The sequence below is a fragment of the Balaenoptera musculus genome, chromosome 10 (genome assembly GCF_009873245.2).
Source record: "Balaenoptera musculus isolate JJ_BM4_2016_0621 chromosome 10, mBalMus1.pri.v3, whole genome shotgun sequence".
NCBI classification, from domain to species: domain Eukaryota; kingdom Metazoa; phylum Chordata; class Mammalia; order Artiodactyla; family Balaenopteridae; genus Balaenoptera; species Balaenoptera musculus.
Window position 1 is genome coordinate 15,010,910 of NC_045794.1, and position 24,985 is coordinate 15,035,894.

General features: G+C 36.2%; 1 protein-coding gene across 2 annotated transcripts in view; it reads left to right on the forward strand.

The window, feature by feature from the left end:
• Positions 1-24,985, forward strand: part of PIK3C2G (phosphatidylinositol-4-phosphate 3-kinase catalytic subunit type 2 gamma) — a 354,208-nt gene that overhangs the window by 48,025 nt on the left and 281,198 nt on the right. For both annotated transcript variants that reach the window (XM_036866811.1, XM_036866810.1), the window contains exons 8-11: positions 8,474-8,596; positions 12,626-12,659; positions 18,246-18,444; positions 24,813-24,935. In XM_036866811.1, the coding sequence (XP_036722706.1) occupies positions 8,474-8,596; positions 12,626-12,659; positions 18,246-18,444; positions 24,813-24,935 (479 nt within the window). The remainder of the gene's footprint in view (positions 1-8,473; positions 8,597-12,625; positions 12,660-18,245; positions 18,445-24,812; positions 24,936-24,985) is intronic.

Here is a 24,985-nt window from a genome sequence, read left to right on the forward strand (position 1 = left end):
AGTCCTATGTGGCTTCTTCTTCCAAGAGAAGGCTGTTTTGTCTACATACATTGAAAATCTGTTGTTTAGTGTAGCTACCTTCATTAATTACCTTAACTAGATCTTCTGGATACCTTGCTGCAGCTTCTACATCAGCAATGCTGCTTCATCTTGTACCTTTATGTTATAGAGACAACTTCTTTCCTTAAACCTCATGAACCAAGCTCTGCTAGCTTCAAACTTTTTTTCTGAAACTTCCTCACCTCTCTTAGGCTTCTTAGAATTGAAGAGTTAGGGCCTTGTTCTGGATTAAGTTTTGGCTTAAGGGAATGCTGTGGCTGGTTTGATCTTCTATCCAGACCACTGCAACTTTCTCCGTATCAGCAATAAGGCTGTTTCGATTTCTTATCATCCCTATGTTCACTGGAGTAGCACTTTTAATTTCCTTCAAGAACTTTTCCTTTGCATTTACAACTTGGCTAACTGTTTGGTGCAAGAGACCTAGCTTCTAGTGTGTCTCTGCTTTCGACATGCTTAATGTCAAATGATATCCTCACTAAGCGTAATCATTTCTAGCTTTTGATTTAAAGTGGGAGATATGCAACTCTCCCTTTCACATGAACACTTAGAGGCTATTATAGGATTATTAATTGGCCTAATTTCAAATTTTTGTGTCTCAGGGAAGAGGGTGGCCCAAGGAGAGGGAGAGAGATGGGGGAACAGCCAGTAAGCAGAGCAGGCAAAACAATATTTATAGATTAAGTTTGCCATCTTATATGGGTGAGGTTCATGGTGCCCCAAAACAATTACAATAGTAACATCAAAGATTACTGATCACAGATCACCATAACAAATACAACAATGAAAAGTTTGAAATATTGCAAGAATTACCAAAATGTGACACAGAGACATGAAGTGAGCAAATGCTGTTGGAAAAATGGCACCGATAGACTTGCTCAACGCAGGGTTGCCACAAACTTTTAATTTGTAAGAAAATGCAATATCTGCAAAGTGCAATAAAGTGAAACATAATAAAATGAGGTATGCCTGTTTAAGGTTTAGGTTTCCTTTTTAATGTACCTAAATGGAATCAAACTATATGTACTTTTTGTGCCCCGTATTTTTCACTCAATATCGTTTTTGTGATCTATCCATATTATTCTATATATGCTTTTGAATTATTTTCATTGCTGTACATTACTCAATTAGATTAGCAAACTTCAGCTTATCTATTCTACTGTTGATGTACATTCAAGCTAATCTAAGGGGTTTTCTAGGGTACATAACTAGGGCCATAGACTTACAAGGTAATACCAAACACTTCGTTTGGTCATACACATTTCACAATATATGAGTTCCCATTGCTTTATTTTCTCACCAATGTGTGGTATAGTCCAACTTTTAAAAATTTTGCCTACATGAGGTATATGTAATGAGATATTATTTCAGTTTTAATTTTTATCTTGCTGACTACTAATGCCTTCATAATTCTTCACTCTTTTTAAACATAACATCAAACTGTTTACTTTCTATCTTACTTTCATTATGATGTCATATTTATTAAATCAACTTTCTTGAAGTTTAATTTATATATATAAAATAAAGTACACTCATGTAAACTGTATACTTTGACTAGTTTTGAAAACGTATATACCTATAAAACCATGGAAAACAAGATATAAAACATTTCCGTTACAAAAAAAGTGCCCCAGTACTTACCTGCAGTAGAAACCCTGCCATCCTAGACATCATGGAACTAAAGATTTACTTTCTCTCCATATGTATTTCTTTTACCTGATCTCCAGTAGAATTTTACTAGAAGTGACAAGTGGTAAGAGCAGAATCCTTGCCTTCTTGTTAAACTTAGAAAGTTAGTCTTTCACCACTGAGTATGATGCTATTTGGAAGTTACATGGTTATGGCATGAAATTAGTTGCTCCTTGCTAGGCTGAAGAAGTTTCCTTCTATTCCTAATTCGCTAAGAGTTTATACCATAACTGGGTGATGAATTTTATCAAATGCTATTTCTGTATCTATACAGATGGGCATATGATTTTTTTTCATGTATTCTTCTCAAATTTTAAAAATATCCTTGCATTACTGGGATAAACCACACTTTGTAACAATTTAGAACCCTTTCTACATATTTCTGGCTTCAATTAGCTAATATTTTGTTAAGGATATTTGCATCTGTATTTATGAGAGACATCAGTCTATACTTTTCTTATAATGTTGTGGCTTGATTTTAACATTTGAGTAATGCTGGCTTTATAAAATAAATTGAGAAATATACCCTCTGACTCTGACTCTGTATTCTGAAATAATCTGAGTAGATTTGGTTTTATTTCTCCCTTAAATGTTTGATAAAAATCACCAATGAAACCATCTGTTTGGAGTTTTCCTTATAAGAAGGATTTTATTATAATTTCAATTTCTTTGACATAGAATTATTCAAATTTTAAAGCCATAAATTTGCCTCTAAATTTTAGTGGCATCCCACAAATTCTGATATGTTGGCCATCATCTCTTTAAATATCTCTCTGCCCCATTCTTATCTTTCCAGAACTCCAAATGCATGTATGACTATAACAGGTATTAGATGGTATGTTCTGGTTTTTATTCCCACTCTTTTTTCCCTTTGGTTTTGGTTAGGATCATTTCTCTTCACCTATCTTCAATTTCACTGATACTTTCCTTAGCTGTGTTCAATCTGCTGATGAGTTCATTGAAAGAGTTCCCCATCTCTAATACCAAATATACTTTTATACTTCTATGATTTCCATTTGACTCTTGTATATAGTTTCCATATCTCTGCTGAAATTCCCCACATGTTCATGCATGTCATCCACATTTTCCACTAGATCCTGTAACATGCTAACCATAGTTACTAAAAGTCCTTGTCTGATTGTTCTAACGTCTGGGTTATATATTCTGTTATGCTTTTATTATGTAGAGTTGATAAATCTAGTCAAGATTTGAGCTTTGAGTTTTGTTGTTGCTATCATTATCGTCAGGGCACATCAAGCTTCAAACTCCTCCAGTGATTAGTTACTATTACCTGTACTTATATAGGGGGGCCTGCAGTACTAGCGTCTTTTTCTCTGTTCCTGCTTCACTCTCAGCTTTCAACAGTCCCCGATTGCCTATGCTGCAGAGATGATCTCTCGCAATACTTTTTTGTCTCTCCCCTAGCAGTGCTTTGCTCTTGTCTATTATTCAAAATAGACTCATTTTTGTAGTAGGGTAAAGGGAGTTCTGTGGTAATGATCAACCACAGCCTTAGGCAGACTGTTTTTGAGCCTCAAGATTGGAACTTTCTGGCAGCCAAACTGTACCTTATATCTGCACTTAGTCTTGTACAGGAGAGAGTTTTCTGTCCCTCCTCCGTGGTTTCTGACTGCTGACTGGTATCCATGTAGGATCCTGGACTCAAGAGAGGTCTCCTGCTCCTACCCCAGGAGCAAAAGGTTTTTGCTTCTACCATTCTCTCATCAGCAAAGGATCTTATCCCATGTCCTACCTCTCCCCCAGAAAAGGTTTTGCTTTTTCTCCCCTGCTCAAAAAGCAAGAGATTTTTGCCAGGGGTCAGGGTCACAGAGGATTTCTATCTCTTCTAGTATCATCATTTTTTCTAGTATCATAAACCAGCAACTTAGAGCTTTTCCTTCTTATGAGAGAAAGATCTACAGAATGAGATCTTTCATACCTCTCTCCCAGAAAGCTGATCACCTCCTACATACTGCACCGCTGAATGAACCTTCAGCTTCCTGCTCTGTCTTATTTCCCCTGAACAACTGGTAGGTGTCCAGAAAAGAGCTTACAAATGATTGGTAACTAACCTTGTGTCTTGGACTCCCAGATATTCCAAACTGACCTGCTTACTCTAGCCTTTAAGAATTTTTAAAATTTTGGCAGATTTATTCTTACCCTCGTATATAGTGGCCGCCTAGTTTTCCTGTGCTCTACCAAAGGTCAAATGTGTGCTCCATCCCCCCTTACCACTCTTTGGAATTCAGTATACTTGGTCACCTTTTGACCTCAGATCTCTAGTGGGGTCAGCAAAAATTATGATTTTTGTATATTATCTGCCTTTTTTCATTGTTACAGTGGCTCCAAAGTTCTACATTTTAAGCTGAAATGAAAATCCAAAGACTATTCTTAATCTTTAAGGAGCAGTTTGTTATAGCACTATTGAACCTGGAATAAAAATAATTCTAAATTCTCAATTTGTCTCTAAATTCATTAACTGAATTTGATAATTTTCAATATGTAAACAGAAATAGAAATTCATTAAGATTTATATAAAACTTGGAAAATGGCAAGCTGTTACATGGCTGTTTTCAACACATATTACTTTGGTCTCCATCACACCTAAATGAAGGGAATGGGGTAGCAGGGGAACCTTTTGCTCTTTTGTTTTGTTTTGTTTTCCAGAAAGATGCAGATAAGAAAAGTTTGTTATCAATCTTCACCAATGTTCAAAATATTTTAAAAATATGCTTAATATCTGAAGTATTAGAATGCTGCTCCTTCAGACTCTATGACACGTCAAATATTTCTAAGATAAGTTTGGAATATAGCACATAAAATAACATCACAGCATTATTGTTAGTTTTCGTTAACCCATAGAGTTAGAAAGAATTTAGAGGTAGTCTAGTCCAAACTCCTATTTAATGCAAAAATTTCCTCTAAACATTCCTGATTGCTTGCATACTTATAATGCGGAAGAACTCTCTACTCACAGGGCAGCCTACTCAATTTTTGGAAAAAATAATTTTTACAAAAATTATTGAGCCAAAATGAATGTCTCTAAATTTGCAACCATTTGTTCTAATTTATCATTCCAGAGCTACTTACAGTAAATCTAATCCCCTTTTCAGTTGAAAGATCATCACATACTTGAAAGTGATTGTTTCCTTTTTCTTCCTTTTTTCAAACTGAAATTTCCTAGTACCATCAACTATCTTTCCTTTATGCCCATTAAACTGTAGTTTTATGGCTTATGCCTCAGTACTCTGTATGCTCCAACTGTGACCCATACTTCCTCCCCCATCATCTAAATATTAAATGTTCTGAAATGTTATATACCCAGGATTCCATTTTTCTTTCCTCTATCTATATTCTCCTTCTGGACAATCAAATCCAATTTCTTGGCCAGGTATCACCTCTATGAAAATAATGCCCAAATCTAGCTTTGATATCTCTTGAAATCAGGGACTAATCCTGTGTTTTGTGTCTGTAGAATATCTCATATGATGGATCAGCCATCATAGGATTTGTAAATTTTAGGCTGATTATTCCCCACCAAACATGATGCATATGTATGTGTGGGTGGGTGTGTGCACACATGTATGTATATTTGGGGGGGAAACCTAATGGTTTGGGGTCAGAAAAGTTCTGCATTTGCTTTTGCCTGAGTCCAAAATAGTAACAACACTCTGGCACTATTTCTAGCATAACTTCCTGCTAAGGGTAGTGTAAATTAATACTTCACAATTACACATAACACGATTTCTCAGGTAATCATTTTCCTCATTCAAAGCCCCAGGGTAGAGAGAGGATTCCTCAAAAGTTCTCTTGATCAGTAGGCATTGTTTTTCTTCTCCCACCTTCTGCAGGTGACAGTCTATCCAGTGTCAGGGCTTTATTCAGGGATCTCAGCTCCAGGTCTGCCCCTTCCCTACCTCAACCAATTGGTTTAGGTCTAAAATTTCAGCACTTGTCCCACTGTAAGCAGTAAACACCAATCTCTAAGCCCACCAACATTTTCTTCAGGCCACTGACATATCAATGTTGAAGCTACTGCTCAGGCTTTAAGCTCCCTCCTTAAATTTCTGTCAGCCAGAGACTTATCCTATCTTTGTTTTGGGCTAAAGTTTGGATTTACATTTTTTTCTATGGTTCAGCTAATGTTTATGTGAGCACACACTGTGTCTGTGTGTGTGTGTGTGTGTGTGTGTGTGTGTTTAAGGTGACTATGTTTTCTCAGTCCAACAATTGCTAGAGCTACAACCCCACTGCATTTCGGATGAAGGCTGAGTCTACTTGGTTGTCCCATTGGCAACTCAAGCTCTGTGTATCAAAAAATACACGCATCACAATTCCACCAAAACTCTTCCCATTTTGCCTGTGTTTCCAGCCATAATTAATGGCACTCTGTCTTTTGGTTTTCCGAGTATGAAGTTTTGGAATCATCTTAAATCCAGTCTTCCTGTTGGTGCTCAATCCAATTAATCACCAAGTTAATTCTACAACTGCAAAATTTCACTTAACATATTCTAGCAAACTCAGTGACTCAAAAATGAAGTAATTATTTATCTTTCAGAATTTTTATGTAGATCAAATGAGATAAAGAGATCAAATAAGAAGCACTGCAAGACTGCAGTAAGAGATGGAGCAAATTAGCTGAGTGACCCAAGTCAACCCAGCATTTGCACTTTAGTAATATTTTACAGATTCCTACAAATTCACATATATCACATATCTACTAAGAATGTACGAATGAACACTAAACTTAGCACCTAATACATACCTCTCTCATAGTTTTAATGATTTTTTAATTTTCATCTTATTTGTTATCTGGGCACGTACAGTGTCTGATTTCTCTTATAAACTGAAAAGTCTGTGTGAATGGATAAAAAGGAATTAAAAATGAATTAACTAAAATTTAGCCCTCATTCTCTGCTAGGCACCTTTTCTATTTTACCTTACTTAATTTTACAACTAGCCAAAAATCAATTATTATTGTTCCAATTTTACAGAAGAGGGAATTCAGGCCCATGGAAGTTAAATAATTTGATAATGGTCCTAGGTAGAAATGGGGCAGAATCAGGATTTTATCACACATAACCTTATTGCAGAGCTGGAAACAGAGTTTCCTATGCTGTTGTGAATGAGTATATTAACATTATATTAATAATTGGGTTGCTCTCTTTGGGGAAAGCCCTATTTGTTAATAGTCAGTCTCAAATGTGGTACTCAACACTAAACTCCAGTTCAGATTATATACATGTGCTGAGCTCTAACTTTCTGGTTATGGAGAGTACACGTCTTCTAATTTAATTTAATAATAAAGTAGCTCTTCTGGCAGCCATGTCACAATGTTGACTCATTGAATTCACACATAAATAAAACAACTGAGCTTTTTCCACATGAATTACTCATAAATTTTTCTTCCCATGTTATAACTGAGTAGTTGTATTTTCTTAATCTGTGAAAGATTTAAAATGAAACCCAATTAAGTTCTTTTTTTTTTTTTTTCCTTTTAGCTCATTAATCAAGTCTGTTGACAATTCCAGAGTCCTGATTGTGTCTTTCTTTCAAAGTATTAGTTAGCCATTCTTTTTAGGTTTTGTCATCAGTTTTCAGTGTTTATAAAATCTTATAAAAGGTACTGACAACATATTAAAAAGTTTTGTTTTTCCACAAAAGACACAAAATGATGTTCCTTAAATATAATACCTGTTTTCTGTCTTTATATTGATAATGTTTTGCTAAGAAAATGATATAGAATAAGTAGAGTTAAATTCTTTTTATGTTATGAATTCATATCTTTGTGTAAAAAAAAAGGAAAAATATTTTTCCACCTCTTTTGAAATAAACTCCATTTTGAAATCCTCCATTGGAATGACTGTGATTCTGGAATTGATAGAGCTGATGTGTTTTGAAAAGCCAACATTATTAATGATACATATAAAATACATTAAAATATTATAGAGTGAAAGGTGATTAGCACGGATTAAAGAAGAAAGGATACTTCTCAACATAGTTACTGGTAAAACACAAAAAAAGAATAAGGACAAAATAGGGCATTTTTTTTTAATGAAAGCTAATTTAAGAACATGTGAAAGCTGAGAAATAAAAAATAAAACAATGAAAAGCTCTTAGAACTGTGACCACAAAATCTGTGTATAACTATCTTAAGCAAAGCCAGCAATTTTGATTTTAAGAATAGCTGGTCATTACTGTAGACCGTACTTGTCATCAGTGATTTTTTTGAAACATCAGTTGCTTAAAAGACAATACAATCAAATGATTACCAAACACCCCAGCACCAAACTTCATTGTCCCAAATTTGTTCTGAAATCGGATTTTTAATAATTTTGCCCTCCTGTACACTGCTTATAAACACAGATGCTTTCTGAAACTCTACATAGGTCTGCCATCAGTTGTCTTGCTTTCAAAGTATTTTGCAGGAGCCACAGACTTTCAATCTCTCTCTCTCTATCTTTCTCTCTCCCCCTCCTTCCCATTTTATATCAGATAATGTTAAATTAGAGTTGATATATATAAAATACTAATAGTCCTACTTTCCAGCATTTACTTAATGCAAATTATGGCTTAGGCCACAGGATAACCAGTCTTGAGAACACTTTACATGGAAACAACCACATTGTATTCCATTTCCTCTTCCTGGAAAGAGAGGTAGTTTAAAGATAAATTAGTGTCCCCTTGATTGCAATAAATTGTAAGATGTCAATCTTTTCATCTACAGCAAAATGTGGATAATATTATTGAAGATGTTAAAAATATATGCATTGTTCTGGGATGTGTGGAGACCAAACAAATTACAGATGCTGTAAATGAACTAAATCTTATTCTTCAGAGAAAAGCAGAGGTAAATACACTCATTTATTACACAGTAATTATTTTAAACCTAAGTTCAATAATTAATTAAGGAGAGTGAAAGACTTTTGACTAACTAGCATATATGTGGTGTGTGAGTGTGTGTGGGTACATTTCAATCATTTGCGGGTAATGGAAACTTAATTCTATTATACCAAAAGGATTTAATTAAATTAAAAGGAAATTTCTTATACCTTTGAAGTGTAACTACAATATAACCTTCAAGTGAGACTGAAATCAACTCTACAATCCTACCTAGATGAATATGCTTATATAATAATATTCACAGGCAAGCGTTTGTATAGTCTATTAATGGCTCTCATGCACACCAGAGTATGCAGATGTAAGCACCCATGCTTGCATGGACAAGCACATATGCAGGAAAGAAGAGATCAGTTCATGTGGTATTTTTTGCTGAATCTTCAAGGCACACTGCTTCTATGATCTCACATTCTGTGAAGATTTCCTGGTTTTTCAGTTTAAAAAATGAGTATTATGTGATTGTTTTTTTTAAATCTCAGAAATATGATGTAGATTACATGTGATTATTGCCCAAGAAAAAGACTAGGACATCTGGTTACAACAAATCATTCAATCTTGTTATAAGTTTAGCACGTGATAAAGCCAAAAGATATGATGCTGCTGATAATAATAATAACTAATACTTGATAGTGTATTGCAATAATAGTTTCATTTACGTATTACTTCATTTCACTTAATTTTTATTTTATTTCAATTCATCCTCACAGCAATACCTTGAAGTTGGTATTTTAAAGTTCATTTTAGTATTAAAATCTGATGCTTAGAGTGCTTGTGTACAGAGGATTAATAAGTGGCAAAACAGAGATTTGAATCCAGGCCTCTATACACACTCCAGTACATATGAAACTTCATGAGAGAGTGATTGCATTCATTCCTTATCTGGATGGATAGGAACAGCAGAGATTATATTACCTTGAATGTGCCAGCCTTGAAATTTCAAAAAGATAGATTTAGAAAGTAGACAATTATACTAATATATATAAATCGCCATGCTTATTTTTTCAAATAGGTGACTGATAAAAATCAGTAATTTCTTAATGTTGGACTTCCTACGTCTTATTATAATTAGAATTGTGGGTTTTTGCGATTAGATGTAATAATGAATATAGAAATTCAAATACCTTATTTGCATTACATGAACAGTGATAGTGATAACTAAGGAGCAATAGAGTTATACCACCAAAAGATTTTCCAACACTTGAAGTTAAGCCAGGATACCAAGGTAGTGAGAATTAACTTTCAACAAGGCATTCGTTTCTCTTAGATTATCACATTTTGGAGATATTACAAATACCTAGAGCTGATAATAAAACACAAAGAGCACAGGGTCACACAAAGATGATTTGAATTCAAGATCTACAGCTTTCTAGATGAATATCCTTTGGAAAATTAATTCATTTCTCTAAGTTTCAGTTTTCCTCATCTCTAAAACAGAAAAAGAAAACAGAATTTGAAGGGTTCTTGTGAATATTAGAAATAACGTTAATAAAGGGGCCAGATGATAGTGCATCTTGAATGAGAATCATTATTATTACTGGAAGTTGTAGGGATGATGCTGGTGGTAGTTTTTTGCTCTTCCTCATGAGGACAAGATGAAAGTTTTAATTCACACAAGCACCACTTAGGACCCTCTTTTCTCAGGGCCATTGGTTACAGCCAGCTTCACAACAAATATGAGCCTTTGCTAGAATAGGAGACCAGATGTATGAATGTGGACACATGTCTTTCCATCTGTTAAGACCACTTGGTTGTTCTTCAATTTTTATGTCCTGCTCTTGGTGAATCAGTAGAAACAAACTGATCAAAGAAGGAGGAAAATTTAATTTTAGGATGAAGCACTTCAAATGCTGTTAAACTAGTACTAGCTATAAAAAGCTTTACCTTTAAACATTCATTTTCTGAAACTCCCTAAAAGAATGAAAATGACAATTTTCTCAGAAATATCAAACTTTCAATATATCTGAAGCCAAAAGAATCCTTCAAGGAGAAATTAAGTATTGATATTTCCTAGGAAAGCTATGAACAATTATAATTATCAAGAGAAGCTCATATTCACATTTCACATTTCTTATAGACTTATGAGCACTAAATTGTATGTGATTATTCATGCATAGAAATGAAGAAAAAAGTTGACAATTAACAGTTTTATTCCATATATGTCAATGGCCAAAGTAAATAGTTCAATATCTCCAAATAAATTTCTACTCCAGATTCTACTTATTTTGAGGGCACTTTAAAAGTTCACATATCTCACATCATTCAGATTTTTTTCTCCATCCATTTTTCCATCCTATCTTAACTATAGGCCCACCTATATAAGAAAAAAATTGGCACGAATAATAAGTACCTTTTACAGAATTTGTGCATTAACCAACTGCGGCTAATAATGCCAAAGGAGTTCAATCTATCCACCCACCATAACCTAAGATTAAAGAAATACTGAGAAATATGTCTTCTGCCAACAAACTCAAAATTCAGAAGCTTTCCTTTTTTCTTGGCTGCATTTTTTGGTCAACTAGCAAGAGACTATTTCCGGCCATACATGGAAGTAATTAAGTATTTATTAAATGTAAGTTTTGGCAAAATGAAAAATTGTATCACAAATGCAGGTGTACTCTGTCTACTGCATGCTCCCACTCAGCACTGGAAACAATTTTCCATCTTTCAGAATTATATTCTAGAAGCTCACATATTTCCATTAAATACACAATAAATGAACTACAAAATAAAAAATACGGTCTTACGCATTGTGCTGTAGGTGGATGTCATGGTGATCTTAAAATACAAGTTTACATTTCTGAATAAACTGAATTCTAGTTAAGTCATGCTGACATGTTTAATAGTCGCACCCACATGGCTGGGGTAAAGATCTTATGTGTAGTTGTTAAGCCCAGTGGTTGAAACTATGCTCAGATGAAATATTTTACCTAAGAGAAATGCTTCTGAAAAGGTTCATGTGAATGATGCTTTTAAGTGAAAAGTTGTATATAAATTTAATTACATTCTAAACACTACAGAAGTGTTTTCTCTCTAAAAGGAATACTGTAGCAAGTTCTTTCTTACAGGAAAACGATTATTCCCTAGTTTATTTGTGTGAAAATCCAGCTTTTCATTAATTGGATTTCCTTAAAAGCAAACTTGTCAAAGCAAAATATTAAAAAAAATCTAGTGTCAATTAAAATGGATCTTATTAGAAAACTGAATTTGCTTTTGGACTGAAACGTCATTTCCAATGAACCTGTGAATCACCTACCTTATATAGTTTTCATGATAATAAAGTTATAACCAGTAAATCCTAAACCACTAAAGTAATTCCAGGCCTACAATAGAGATAAACATAAACAAACAAGCAAACAAATAAAACCACCAAGCTAATGTATATGAACTTAAATGACAACAAAAATTTCAGATAGTATTTTTTTAAAATTCAGGATATGATCTCAAGTGTTTGACTCTCATTTTTTTTTTAATCCTAAAAAATAAAGGAAACTATATAGTGAATCTGAATGATTTTGCACCCTTCCATCCAGCCTTCTTTCTGTGCTGCCCAAAGCTTGTATCTGAAGTGACAGCTAAAATAAGAACTGGACACACTAAACAAAGAGAATTACAAATCTTGTATATTAAAAGTTTAGTCACTGTTGTGGAAGGGGGATTGAGTTTAGGCAATATCTGTAGAACTGTTCTAATAATACTAAAAAAAAGGCTGAGCTTATGCTAGAGATTTCTTTTTTTTTTTTTTTTCTGAATCAAATAACCTAGATTGCTGATTACAACAGTCAGAAGGCTTTTCTTTCATGTCACAATTTAGATTTCCTCTGTTTAGTAAGCAACATTGATATATGACACCAAGAAATACATTTCCTTTTTATCATGCCAGAGAAATTTCTGTACGTAGATTTTGGATATTATTGGTTTGGTTTCCCAAATTTGTTTTCTGAATAACAAGTGTATCTTTGGACCTGTTTTTCTTTTTCAGAATTTTCATCAATATTCAGAAACTTCAGCAAAAGGTAAAACACACATGCATACTAAACAAATTATAAAACCAAAAATAATTTATATTTTTCAATTTTTCTCCAAATATTATAACACACACACACAAAATACTTTTGAGGGAAAAAATGCTTTGTTAAAACTTTTTTTACTGATGGAAGTGATTACTCTGCAAGTGAATAAAAATCCACACTCCCTAGACTTTTGGCCTGAGATTTTTTTAACAATAGGGAAAGTCAAGAGAGCTATAAAAATTAAAGGAATACTGAAAATATCCTTACAACAATTCCAAGAAACTATAAAATTTTATTTAGCTAATTATATTTTGAAGTAAGAGAAGTCAGAAATGTAGCAGATGTCTTTCTTCAAAGTCACAAATTTCAAATTTAAATTCAAGCTCTATTTGAAAGACCAATTTAACATAACAGGTAGGAGGATTCGGTTCTGGAATAATTAGTATTCACAGAAGCTCTGAGCCTACAAAACTGCAAGCCACAGGAGGACTTTGCCTCTGTAGAAAAGAGCAGACTGTGACAGTGTGGTGTAGAGCAGTCTGGTTTCTGGAATCAGGCAGAACTGGTTTTGAATTCCCACTCTGCCCACTTTTTGACTCTGATCGTAAAGAAATAAACTCTTTGATCCCCAGTCTTCCTAATAGGATAGTATGTAAAGTGCAGGGTGTGGTCAGGGTTGTTCTTGTTTGCACAGGCAGATGGTATTTGGCTTATGAACACTTAAGAGTATCTTTAAGGAAATGGTCTGACTCACAGATGTGCGACTAACACCCTTGGATTCAAAGGTGACAGTGAAGCACAAATGATAACCCCAATCTGCCCTCCACACCCTTAGTGGTTTTCAGTAGAAAGTTATGTACAGAGCGATACCCCCTCAACTCTATTCCCACCACTCAAAAGAAGACATTCAATTACATGGGAAGAACTCCCCCACTTCACGTCATAGAGGAAAATGGGACAGCAAAGGATATGGGACAAACAAACCTGTGCTAATGCAAAAATCTAGGCATTCATAAAACTCCAGAACACGACAGAATAAAGGGAGAGACAGACACCCCCAGCAATATTTCTAACACAGAGTCCAAGTGAAAGTGCGGAGTGAACAACCTGGAGGTATGCCTATATGAATCTGGCCCTTTCTTCCTTTCTATTAGGAATGCTGGAATAAAATCCCCTCATCCCATGTTCCTCAGGGGTTGGGATATGAGATCTCACAAAACTGCACAGAAATGTTCCCAGGGACTTATATTCTATGCTAAGTCATCACAGAGAAGGAATTAATTCTATGGATTAAAAATTCCCATCCACAGCTCTCATAAGCTTTTGATAAATCAGAATTCTCATTCTGCAAGATAAATATATTTTTTTCTAATATTTTATTACGTAGAAGCACCTTACAGCAGTTTATGGAGCAGAAAGGAAGAGTTTGCTGAAATGACAACAAAATGAAATGAACATTTGCCAGCATATACATGCAGTTGCTTTCTATTCGGGTACTCTGAAATAAAAGTCTAGAACACTCTTTACACAAAATGTTGATCCAACAATAAGCCACTATTATTGATGATTCTTATACTTAATATTCTTATTGATTAACCTCAATATACCTTGAAGCTAAGAGGTTTGATCATACCTGTGCTCTACACCAGTGGTGAACAAATCTGGCATGCTGCCTGTTCGTGTAAACAAAGTTTTTTGGGGAACATGAAAAAAACCCCCAGATTTTAATGCAGACCATGTTTGCAAGGAAAGTACAGCCTTCATTGGACACAAGAAGCATTGGACATAGGATGTGACAAACAGCAATGCTACAGAGACCATTTTCCTTTCAAATGTACACTAGAGTAAAGTCATGTACTCTTACCCCTTCATTTCCAAAAAAACCAAAACAGATTCTAATTAATGCATTTGAATTGCCTATATATTGTCATTGTTTCTTTATTTCCTGATAACTATAACTCTTTTCTCATTGCAAAATCAGGTGTGATAAGTATTATTTCTCCATATTTCACCACCAAGCCCAGTACTTTGAGTCCTTAATACATTTCTGATGATATCTGAAATGCATTTTTCACCCAGAGTTCTGGAAGTAAAGCATAATGCATAAGCACACATCCCTATACCACCTCAAAGACGCAAATTATAACCTAAAACTGTATTTCAGCACAAAAAGTAAAGAGTAGAGTTTGAGTAATTATCCAAATAATTAAGATTCTCCAAAATGTGTGCTGGAGCTTGAATTAATGAACGCTCTCACTCAAGTTTATGATTTGTGTATTCATTTGCACAAGATTGGGAATTATTAACGAGAAGTTTGTGCTTCCTGCTTCAGAGTACCAACAGTACAATCTGGGGACCAGAGAAACAAGATGTTTCTATAAATTTATAATTCTCTGCCTCCTGTTGTTCAGCAGAATCCCAGTTGGTTGGCCTCCAGAGTTTGAGGAGGCCTCTTTAAAGACTATTTTTATGCTGCTTTACTCTTCTGTTTCATTAATTGCTACTGCTGATTTCTCAGAGAATTTTAATTACAGCTCTTTCACTCTGCTTGTCACCTCAGGCTGTTTCAACAAAGGACACAATTTTAGAAATACAGCAAATAAGGAAAATTTGGCCATCTCATGAATTTTGTACAAATTTATAATAACGGAATAATAGCATGTGTTGAACAACAACAACATGTTTAATTAGGGGCAGAGCTACTGAGGGACAGGATGTGGGAAGAAGCTTCATGCTGAAGCTGGCCTCTTTCCTGAGTATCCAAACGCCTGGGCACTGGAACACTGCAGACTGTTGGAGGAAACATCAAGCTCTTCCTACTATTTTCTTTTCAAACCAACTAGGAACCAAAAAGCAATTTATGCTTGTAAACTACTTACGAGAAAGTGCACGTGTTTGAAAAAACAGCAGTACTGTGTGACTTGACACTGAACATGACTACGCCAAATCTGTGACCTGTTCCGTTCCTAATCTTAATGGACATTTCTGTTTCTATAACTTAAAATATGAAAACCTTTAAATATGGTACAGTGAATGAACACGTTATGTGAATTAAAAAAAAAAACACAATAGATCTTAAGAACATAAGTTTTAAGGATGTGCTTACTTGTTCTCTCAGCGTCTCCTCAGCTTCCCAAGGCTCGGCCACCTCGCTCTCCTGGGCTGTGGCCCCCGGGGGCCTCGGAGCTGCACGTGGCCCAGCCTCCCGCGGGGTTGGGAGCGGAGCGGGGCGGGGCGGCGGAGCCCCGTCCCGGGCCTGGCGTCGAGGACCCCACCTGGGACAGGTGAGCACCACCAGCCCTGCTCAACCTGTGGAAGAAGGGCCTGCAATCTGGAGAAGAACTGTGTTCAGGCTGGACCACTACGAAGCCAAGGCCACGCGGCACATCCTCCTCATCAGACACTCCCAGTACTACGCGGACGCCTCCCCGGAAAGAACCGCGCTCTGACCCCCCGAGTCGTGAACCGGAAGAACTAACTGACCGGAAGAACTAACTAACTGCACTCACAAGCTTGGAGTTGAAGTTTAATAAAATCGTCCGTCCGTCTGTGACCAGCACTATAGAAACCTCCAACATCATCAGCTAACACCTGCCAGGCGTCTGGAAAGTCAGCACAGCCCTGCTGGGGGAAAGGCGGCCCGTCGAAGCCGACCTGCCCGGGTCTCGCGGGAAACGGAGGCTGCGCGGAATCACGAGACGGAGCTCGGATGCAGGCCGACTTCTGGAGCTGCATCCACGGGCGGACGGCGAGCATCTTCAGCCGCTACACCTAGAGCGGGCGCGGCCCGTTCCCTCCACAGGCGGGCCCTGCCCATCCTTCCGCCTCGGCCGCATCACCCACCCGGTGCTCCCGCCCGAAGGCCGAGGAGCTGTCCGGACGCTCGGGGACACGGGCTTCAGGCCTCCGGACGAAGTGTCTCCCTCTGAGGGCCGCCTCGAGGGGCCGCTCTCCTCCTCAGCCCTGCGCCCAGCTACCTGCGTGGGAGCCGCCGATGACACGGTTTCTCCCCTCTGACTTCCCCGCATGGGCTGTACTGCCGTTTCGTTTCATTTCTCCAGGACAAGGCGGCGGAAAAGTAGAAATATCTAAAATTCGGCATATCGGTACATATTTCTGGCCCAGGATGGAAAAGGGAACGTTCAGGTCGTATCTTTCGCAGGGTTTTCTGCGTCACTCTCATCTATCAAGACGCACCTGTGGGGTTTAAGGAGGCCTTTTGGGGGGATTGGACGAGGCCTGAGGTATCAGGGGGTCTTGGTCATGACCACAGGAGCCTTGCGACCCCCGACCCTCGAGACTTCGTCAGCAAAGTCAGGCACGGGTGACTCAGAGGAGCAGGAGGGCGCCAGAGCTTCCATTCATGACTTTATACATTCACCTAAGACCCTTTGTCACTTAAATATGTGTCAATTAAAGATTTTCCTCTAATACGTTAAAAAAAAATTTTTAATATAATTTTTATATTTGACATTCATTTAACTTCTAAAACATTATAGTTGAATATTAAAAATAATTACAAGTCGTGAGCGTATTATGATTATCGGCCTTCACTCATTCACTACTGCATACAAAATACCAGCAGTGAGTGTTATTCACTGGCCCCATTAAGAGTCTGACAGTGACTCCTGCCCCACGATGACGTTCACCATCCTCATATCCTTCTCCATTGTCATGGCGCCATCTTTCCTGATTTGGATCCGAGTCCGCCAGTTCTGCCTGGTCCATTTCATCAGCCTCTCCTGCTTCCTTCCCCTCAGGAGTTTTTCCAGCAACGCGTCTATTGGGAGAGAGAACACCATTCTCAGAAAAATTTACCTTAAATTCGATGATTAAGGGACACTTTTCATGTGCTCTACAGTAAATTGGCATGCCTTCATTTAGCAGACGCTTGGAAACTCCTGGCCTCTGTACTTAAACAATTTTCTTCATTTATTTTTTCCTTCATGACAAGTCACTTCTGGGAATAATCAATAGACTCCCTTTAAATAACTTATGGTAAAACTCAAGTAAGGCTTTGATTTTGAAGAAATGTAGTAAATATCATAAATCTTTCACTTTAAACTTATTTCAGATCCCAGCCATGTACTAATACTATTCTCTTTTTATAACAGCACAGTGTATATGATTAGTGTTCAGTTAATGGCAAACATCATAGCATAATCAAACTTATTATGATTAATTCTTTAGATGGAGTTTGTTTAAAGTACTTATAAGCCATGTAGATAACATGTTCCTTGTCTGAAAATTAATTCTAAGCAATAATAATCTAAAACAAAAATATTGCAAATTACAGTTGATCAGAATGCCAAATTAATAACCCAAAACTCTGATTTGTGATTAAAGGTTGTGCTTCCCAAATTTCTGCAACTAAAGATATGAAAGCTTATTAAGTATCTGTACTACTAGCAGCTAACCCAGGCTGCATACAGAGGCACAGATGGCTAATTGGCTTCAGTTGGTAGAGGGTCATTTAAAATAAATTTTCTTTAAATTTTGTTATAAAAATTTTCAAAGCTGTAACAGATGGTTTTATGATAAATATTGCCCTTCACAGATGACCTGATTTCTATCCCTTTCCCCACCTAGGTTTGATAGAAAAAGTGACAACTGAACTATCCACCTCCATCTACCACCTAATTGACATCTATTGCAGCAGCTTTTATGCAGATTTCCAACCTCTAAATGCACCTGTGCATAGTGTTTCCTGTGTAAATCTTGGGCTCCATTCCCACCTTAGCTTCACAGTGTATGCAGCTCACAATATTCCAGAGACCTGGGTGCACAGGTAAGTAATGATGAGTTTTTTGCAAAAGGGTTAATTAATTTTGTGTAGCTTCTAATTGAGTATAATTTGCCTTGTTCTTATTTGCAGGAGCAAATATTTTATTTTGAAATTTAATCAGCATGGATTTATCCATATTCTTAAAATCATTTACAACTTTATTTCCAGTGCACATTCCTTTTCCCTCAAGTCTTCCCCCATTCTCCATATTAAAAATAACTGCATGTTGTCCATGTATCATTATGGAAACAGAAAATGCTCATCCTACTTAGTGATTGCCCTAAATTTTTCATTTTTTATGTTTGAGTTTAAATGACTAATGCCAATTAACACAGAGCAAGATAGCACACACACATACAGGGTGATGGAGAGTATTTAAAAGTAGAAAAAAAAAATCACTTTGATCCCTATCAAGTTGTGAGCAGTAAATATTTTGTGAGATTAGTACATTGATAAAGTGGGAATTAGCCAAGAGTTATTTGAGTTACAATAGAAATTAACCACATTTACGCATGGAACATTGCCAGATTTTAGGTTGACTCTGTTATATAGTATTTTCTTGAATAACATAATTAGAGTAATATTATAATAATTATTTTAAATTCCTTATGGATTAAATCTATAAGAAAATACTGATTAAATCAATTAAACTTGATAAGAGAATAGTAATTTTCTAATGGATTTATTGTACCCACTGCATTTAGCATCTCAAAGGCTAAAAGAAACAATTTTAGTAAAAAGAGAAATAATTTTTATCTTGGACTGTATTTTTGCAAATAACAACTGTAAGAATATTTATAGAGTTAATTATAAAGGAAATTTTACCTTCATATGTAAAAAAGAAAAACTCTATCATCTATCTGTCTCACATATGCATTTCTTTAAAACCCATGGGAAGATTGTCTTATGCTTTTTCTTAATTTTATGAAGAATTTTAAGAGGCTGATGTATAATCTAACAAATTGCCACTCTAATGAATGTTCTCATAATTTTTAGATCATTACTATATCCTTATTAATTTTAATTCACATGGAAAAACTATGTAGCCAGATAAATACAGATAAAGCTATATGCATAGAGCATGTATTCAGTATTTATACATGGTGGGAAATTTAGTTCTGTTTATTTTTTCTATTGTTTTTCTATTCTCTGTTTTATTTATTTCACATAATCTTTATTATTTTCTTTCTTCTTTTAGCCTCGGGCTGAGTTTGTTCTTCTTTTTCTAGTTCTTTGAGTATAAATTTAGGTTATTTGTGATCTTTCTTCTTTTTAAATTTTTTATTCTTTTTTTAAGCCTTTTTAAAAATTTTTATTGAAGTATAGTTGATTTACAATGGTTTGTTAGTTTCTGCTGTACAGCAAAGTGAATGAATTATACATATACATATATCCACTCTTTTTTAGATTATTTTCCCATATAGGTCATTACAGAGTATTGACAAGAGTTCCCTGTGCTATACAGTAGGTCCTTATTAGTTATCTATTTTATATATAGTAGTGTGTATATGCCAATCTCAATCTCCCAATTTATCCCTACCCCCCCCCAGCTTTCCCTCCTGGTAACCATAAGTTTGTTTTCTACATCTGTTTGTTTTCCACATCTATTTCTGTTTTGTAAATAAGTTCATTTGTACCATTTTTTTAGATTCCACATATAAGCGATATCATATGATATTTGTCTTTTTCTGTCTGACTTACTTCACTCAGTATGACAATCTCTAAATCCATCCATGTTGCTGCAAATGGCATTATTTCATTATTTTTTATGGCTGAGTAGTATTCATTGTGTATATGTACCACATCTTTATCCATGCATCTGTCAATGGACATTTAGGTTGCTTCCACGTCCTGGCTATTGTAAACAGTGCTGCAATGAACATTGGGGTGCATGTGTCTTTTCAAATTATGGTTTTGTCTGGATATATGCCCAGGAGTGGGATTGCAGGATAATATGGTAGCTCTATTTTTAATTTTTTAAGGAACTTCCATACTGTTCTCCATAATGGCAGTGCCAATTTACATTCCCAACAATATTGCCTTTTCTCTACACCCTCTCCAGCACTTATTGTTTGTAGATTTTTTGATGATGGCCATTCTGATTGGTGTGAGGTGATACCTCATTGTAGTTTTGATTTGATCTTTCTTCTTTTAATGTAGGCATTTATTGCTTTAAACTTCTTTTTTTAGTACTGCTTTTGCTGTATCTCCTAAGTTTTGGTATGGTGGGTGTTCATTTTCATGTCTCAAGATATTTTCTAATTTCCTTTTTGATTTCTGTTTGACCCATTAGTTGTTCAAAAGTATTCATTTACTTATTCATCTCACTTATGTGGAATCTAAAAAACAAAACAAAACAAAATGAAAACAGACTCTCAGAGAACAAGTGGTTGCCAGAAGGGAGGGATGGGGATGGGGGTGAAATAGGTGAGGGGGTTAAGTGGCATAAGCCTCCAATTATATAATAAATAAGTCACTGAGATGTAATATACAGCATAAGGAATATGATCAATAACATTGTAATAACTTTGTTACCCATACAGATGGTTACTCAACTTATCATGGTCATCATTTCATAATGTATGCAAATATCATTATATATTACACCTGTAACTAACATAATATTGTACAACTATATTTCAATAAAATAAAAAAGAGAAACTAAAAAGTGTTAATTCCCATTAATTTGAGAATTTTCCAATTTTCTTTCTGCTACTGATTTCTACTTTTATTTTATTGTGTTCAGAAAATATACTTGGTATGATTTTAATTTTCTCAAATTTGTTAAGACTTGTTTTGTGACCTATTTTGTGATCCATGTGCACTTGAGAAGAATGTGTATTGCCCTAAGCGTGGGTGGAATGTTCTATAAATATTTGTTAGGTTCACTTGGGCTATAGTATTATTCAAACCCTCCGTTTCTTTATTGGGCTTCTGTCTGTTTGTTCTATTCATTATAACCAGTACTGAGATCTTCTGTTATTATTTTGTTGTTGTCTATTTCTCCTTTTCATTCTGTCAATGTTGCTTAATATATTTGCTTCAATTTGGGGTGCATGTATATTTACAACTGTTGTATCCTCTTGACCCCTTTATCATTATATAATGTCCTTGTCAGTTGTGACAGTTTTAACGTAAAGTCCATTTTGTCTTATATAAGTATGGCCACTGCTGCTCTCTTCTGATTACCATTTACATAGAATATCTTTTTCTGTCCTTTCACTTTCAGGTGTATCCTTAAATCTAAAGTACATCTCTTGTAGACAGCGTATGGTTGGATCTTGTTTTCTAATTCATTCAGTTATGCTATGTCTTCTGATTGTAGAATTTAATGTATATTTAATGTAATTAATGATAGGGAAGGACTTACTATTGCCAGTTTTTTCATTGTTTCTATCTTGTAGCATTTTTGTCCCTCTTTTCCTCTCTTGCCGTTTCCCTTTGTGTTCTTCTGAGTTTTTGTAATGGCATACTTCAATTCCTTTCTTATTTTCTTTTATCTTCTATAGGTTGGTGTTTTCTTTGTGGTGACCATGGGCCTCACATAAAACATCTTATATTTAAAACACTGTTTTAAGCTGATAACAACTTCAATCAGATACAAAAAACTCTACTCTTTTCTTCTCCCCTCACCACACTTTATGTTACTGATATCACAAATGGCATCTTCTTATATTTTATATATTCTTATAATTAAAGTTTTTCCATACTTTGTCCATTATATTCTATCCAGAGTTAAAAGTTGTTCATGGACCACCATTACAGTCTTACAGTATTCTGTATTTGTCTGTATATTTTCCTTTACCAGTAAGCTTTTATACTTTCATATGCTTTTGTGTTGCTGTTTAGCATCCTTTCATTTCAACTTGAAGGACTCCCTTTAGCATTTCATGTAAGTCAGGTCTAGTGCTGATGAACTCCCTCAGCTTTTTACCTGAGGAAGTATTTATTTCTCCTTCATTTTTGAAGGACAGCTTTGCCAGATATAATTATATTTTTTTCTTTCAGAACTTTGAATATATCATTTCCACTCCATCTGGCCTTTAAGGTTTCTGCTGAGAAATCTGCTGAAAAACTGATGAGATCTCTTTTATGTGGCAGATCAATTTTCTCTTGCTGCTTTCAAAATTCTCTCTATGTCTTTGACTTTTGATGTTTGATTTTAATGTGTTTTAGTGTGGTCTTTTTCGGGCTCATCCTAGTTTGGTCTGTTGGGCTTCTTGAAACTGAGTGTCCATTTCCTTCCCCACAATTAATAAGTTTTCAGCCATTATTTCTTCATATCAGCTTTCTGCCTCTTTCAGTCGTTTCCTCCTGGGACTCATATAATGTGTATATTTGTCCTGTGTGTCCCATAAGTCCCGTAGACTTTCTTCACTCTTCTTCATTTTTTTTTCTTTTTGCTTCCCTAACTAAATAATTTCAAATACCTATCTTTGAGCTCACTGATTTTTTTCTTCTGCTTGATCAAGTCTGCCCTTGAACCTCTCTACTGATTTTTTTCAATTCAGTTATTGTATTCTTCAGCTCCAAAATTTCTGTGTGGTTCTTTTTTTTTTTTTTTTTTTTTATAATTAAGGTGCAAGCTTTTTTTTTTTTTTTTAATATTTATTTTTATTTTTGGCTGTGTCTGTGTTGGGTCTTCGGTTCGTGCGAGGGCTTTCTCTAGTTACGGCAAGTGGGGGCCACTCTCCATTGCGGTGCGGGGACCGCTCTTCATCACGGTGCGCGGGCCTTTCACTATCGCGGCCCCTCCCATTGCGGGGCACAGGCTCCAGACGCGCAGGCTCAGCAGTTGTGGCTCACGGGCCCAGCCGCTCCGCGGCATGTGGGATCCTCCCAGACCAGGGCTCGAACCCGTGTCCCCTGCATTAGCAGGCAGACTCCCAACCACTGCGCCACCAGGGAAGCCCTGTGTGGTTCTTTTTAATATGTTTATCTCTTTCTTGATGTTCTCATTTTGTTATATATAAAATTCTTTGTCAGGTAGTTCATATACTTCCATTTCTTTAAGATTAGTTTCTGGAGATTTATTTTGTTCCTTTGGTTGGGCCATGTTTTCCTCTTTCTTCGTATACCTTTGTTTTACTTTGTATTGGGATTTGAGCATTTGAAAAAAACAGCTACCTCTCCCAGTCTTTATGAAGTGGTTTCATACAGGGGAAGAATGTTACCAATCAGTCCAGCTAGAGATTTGGGGGGCCTTTCAAATCTTTTCTGTAGATGCATATTCTCTGGGCTTCTGTGTGTAAATTCCCAATCAGAGAGGTTTTTCTTCTTTCTTCAAGATGTTGAATTTCTTGTTTCATCTAGGGTTGACCTGTGGCACTGCTGGTTCTTTGGTGCTCCATAAGCTGCCCAGCTCTTTTTTGTTCTCAGTTGCTCCCAGGCATCCAGAATGTGCCAGGTCCCATCAGTGCTCTGTTGCATAAGACATAAACCAGTTCCTCATACAGCCCCCTGAAAAAGCCAAAATGTTGGATGCACACTACACTTTCCCTGCTCCCCTCTCTTCCTGCCAATGCAGAGACCATCAAGCTGCATCAACCTCTGTCTGCTGCCCCACATATCCTCTGGGGTGGCAGCAAGCCTCCCAGCTCTTCTTTGTTCTAAGTCCATGGTCCCCAGGCATCTAGAGTGTATCCTACCCTGTCAGCATTCTGAGACAGAAACCAGTCCCTCAGGCAGCACCCCCCAAAAAAGCTGCAACATTGGAATCACAATCCAAATCTTTCCCAAGGGAGAAGCTGGGAGTTGGGGGTATTCTCCTATTCATTTTGCACTGAGCTGGGGGGAAGTGGTGAGTGAGTTTATGCTAGTTCAAACCATTGCCTTTGTTCTCAGAGTCCTCCAAACTGACACCCATTCCTATTCTGCACTTAGATGCAGCAAGAGAGAAACCAGTCCCTTGGATAGACCTCTAAAAAGTCTAAATGTTAGGCATATGTTCTAGTCTTCTCTTTCCCAGCCAAGGGAGAAGCTGGGAGTTGGGAGTTTCCTCCTGATCCCACAACACTCTGCTGTGAGGAGGAGCTCTGGAAAATGAGTGCCATGAATTTTCCTACTGATTTTTATGTGGCTGGTTTTGCACTTGCCTGTGGTGCAAGAGCCTTTTAACATGTTTCTGGATTTCTTGCAAAGGAAATTGAATTGGTGTCTCCAGGGGGGAAGGAGGGTCTAGGGCTTCTTATTCTGCAATCTTGCTGAAGTCACCAAACATAAATTCTTAGTAATTTTTAAAGTACACTCTATACAAGCAAATAACACTTTACCATTTCATTTGACTTTTAACTATAAAAGTAATTGACCCATATAGAAAACTGGTTCCTTTATAGCATTCAGCTTATTGAATCAATGTTGTTTCTTTTTAGGTATAAAGCATTTTCTTTTTCCTGTTGGCTTACATATGCTGGAAAGAAACTGTGCCAAGTGAGAAACTGCAGAAATATTCCAGTCAAAAAATTGTTTTTTTTCTTGGTCAACTGGAATGAAACGTAAGTTTAATCTTTATTCTGGCAGGATCATTTGTCTAATAAAGATCAGG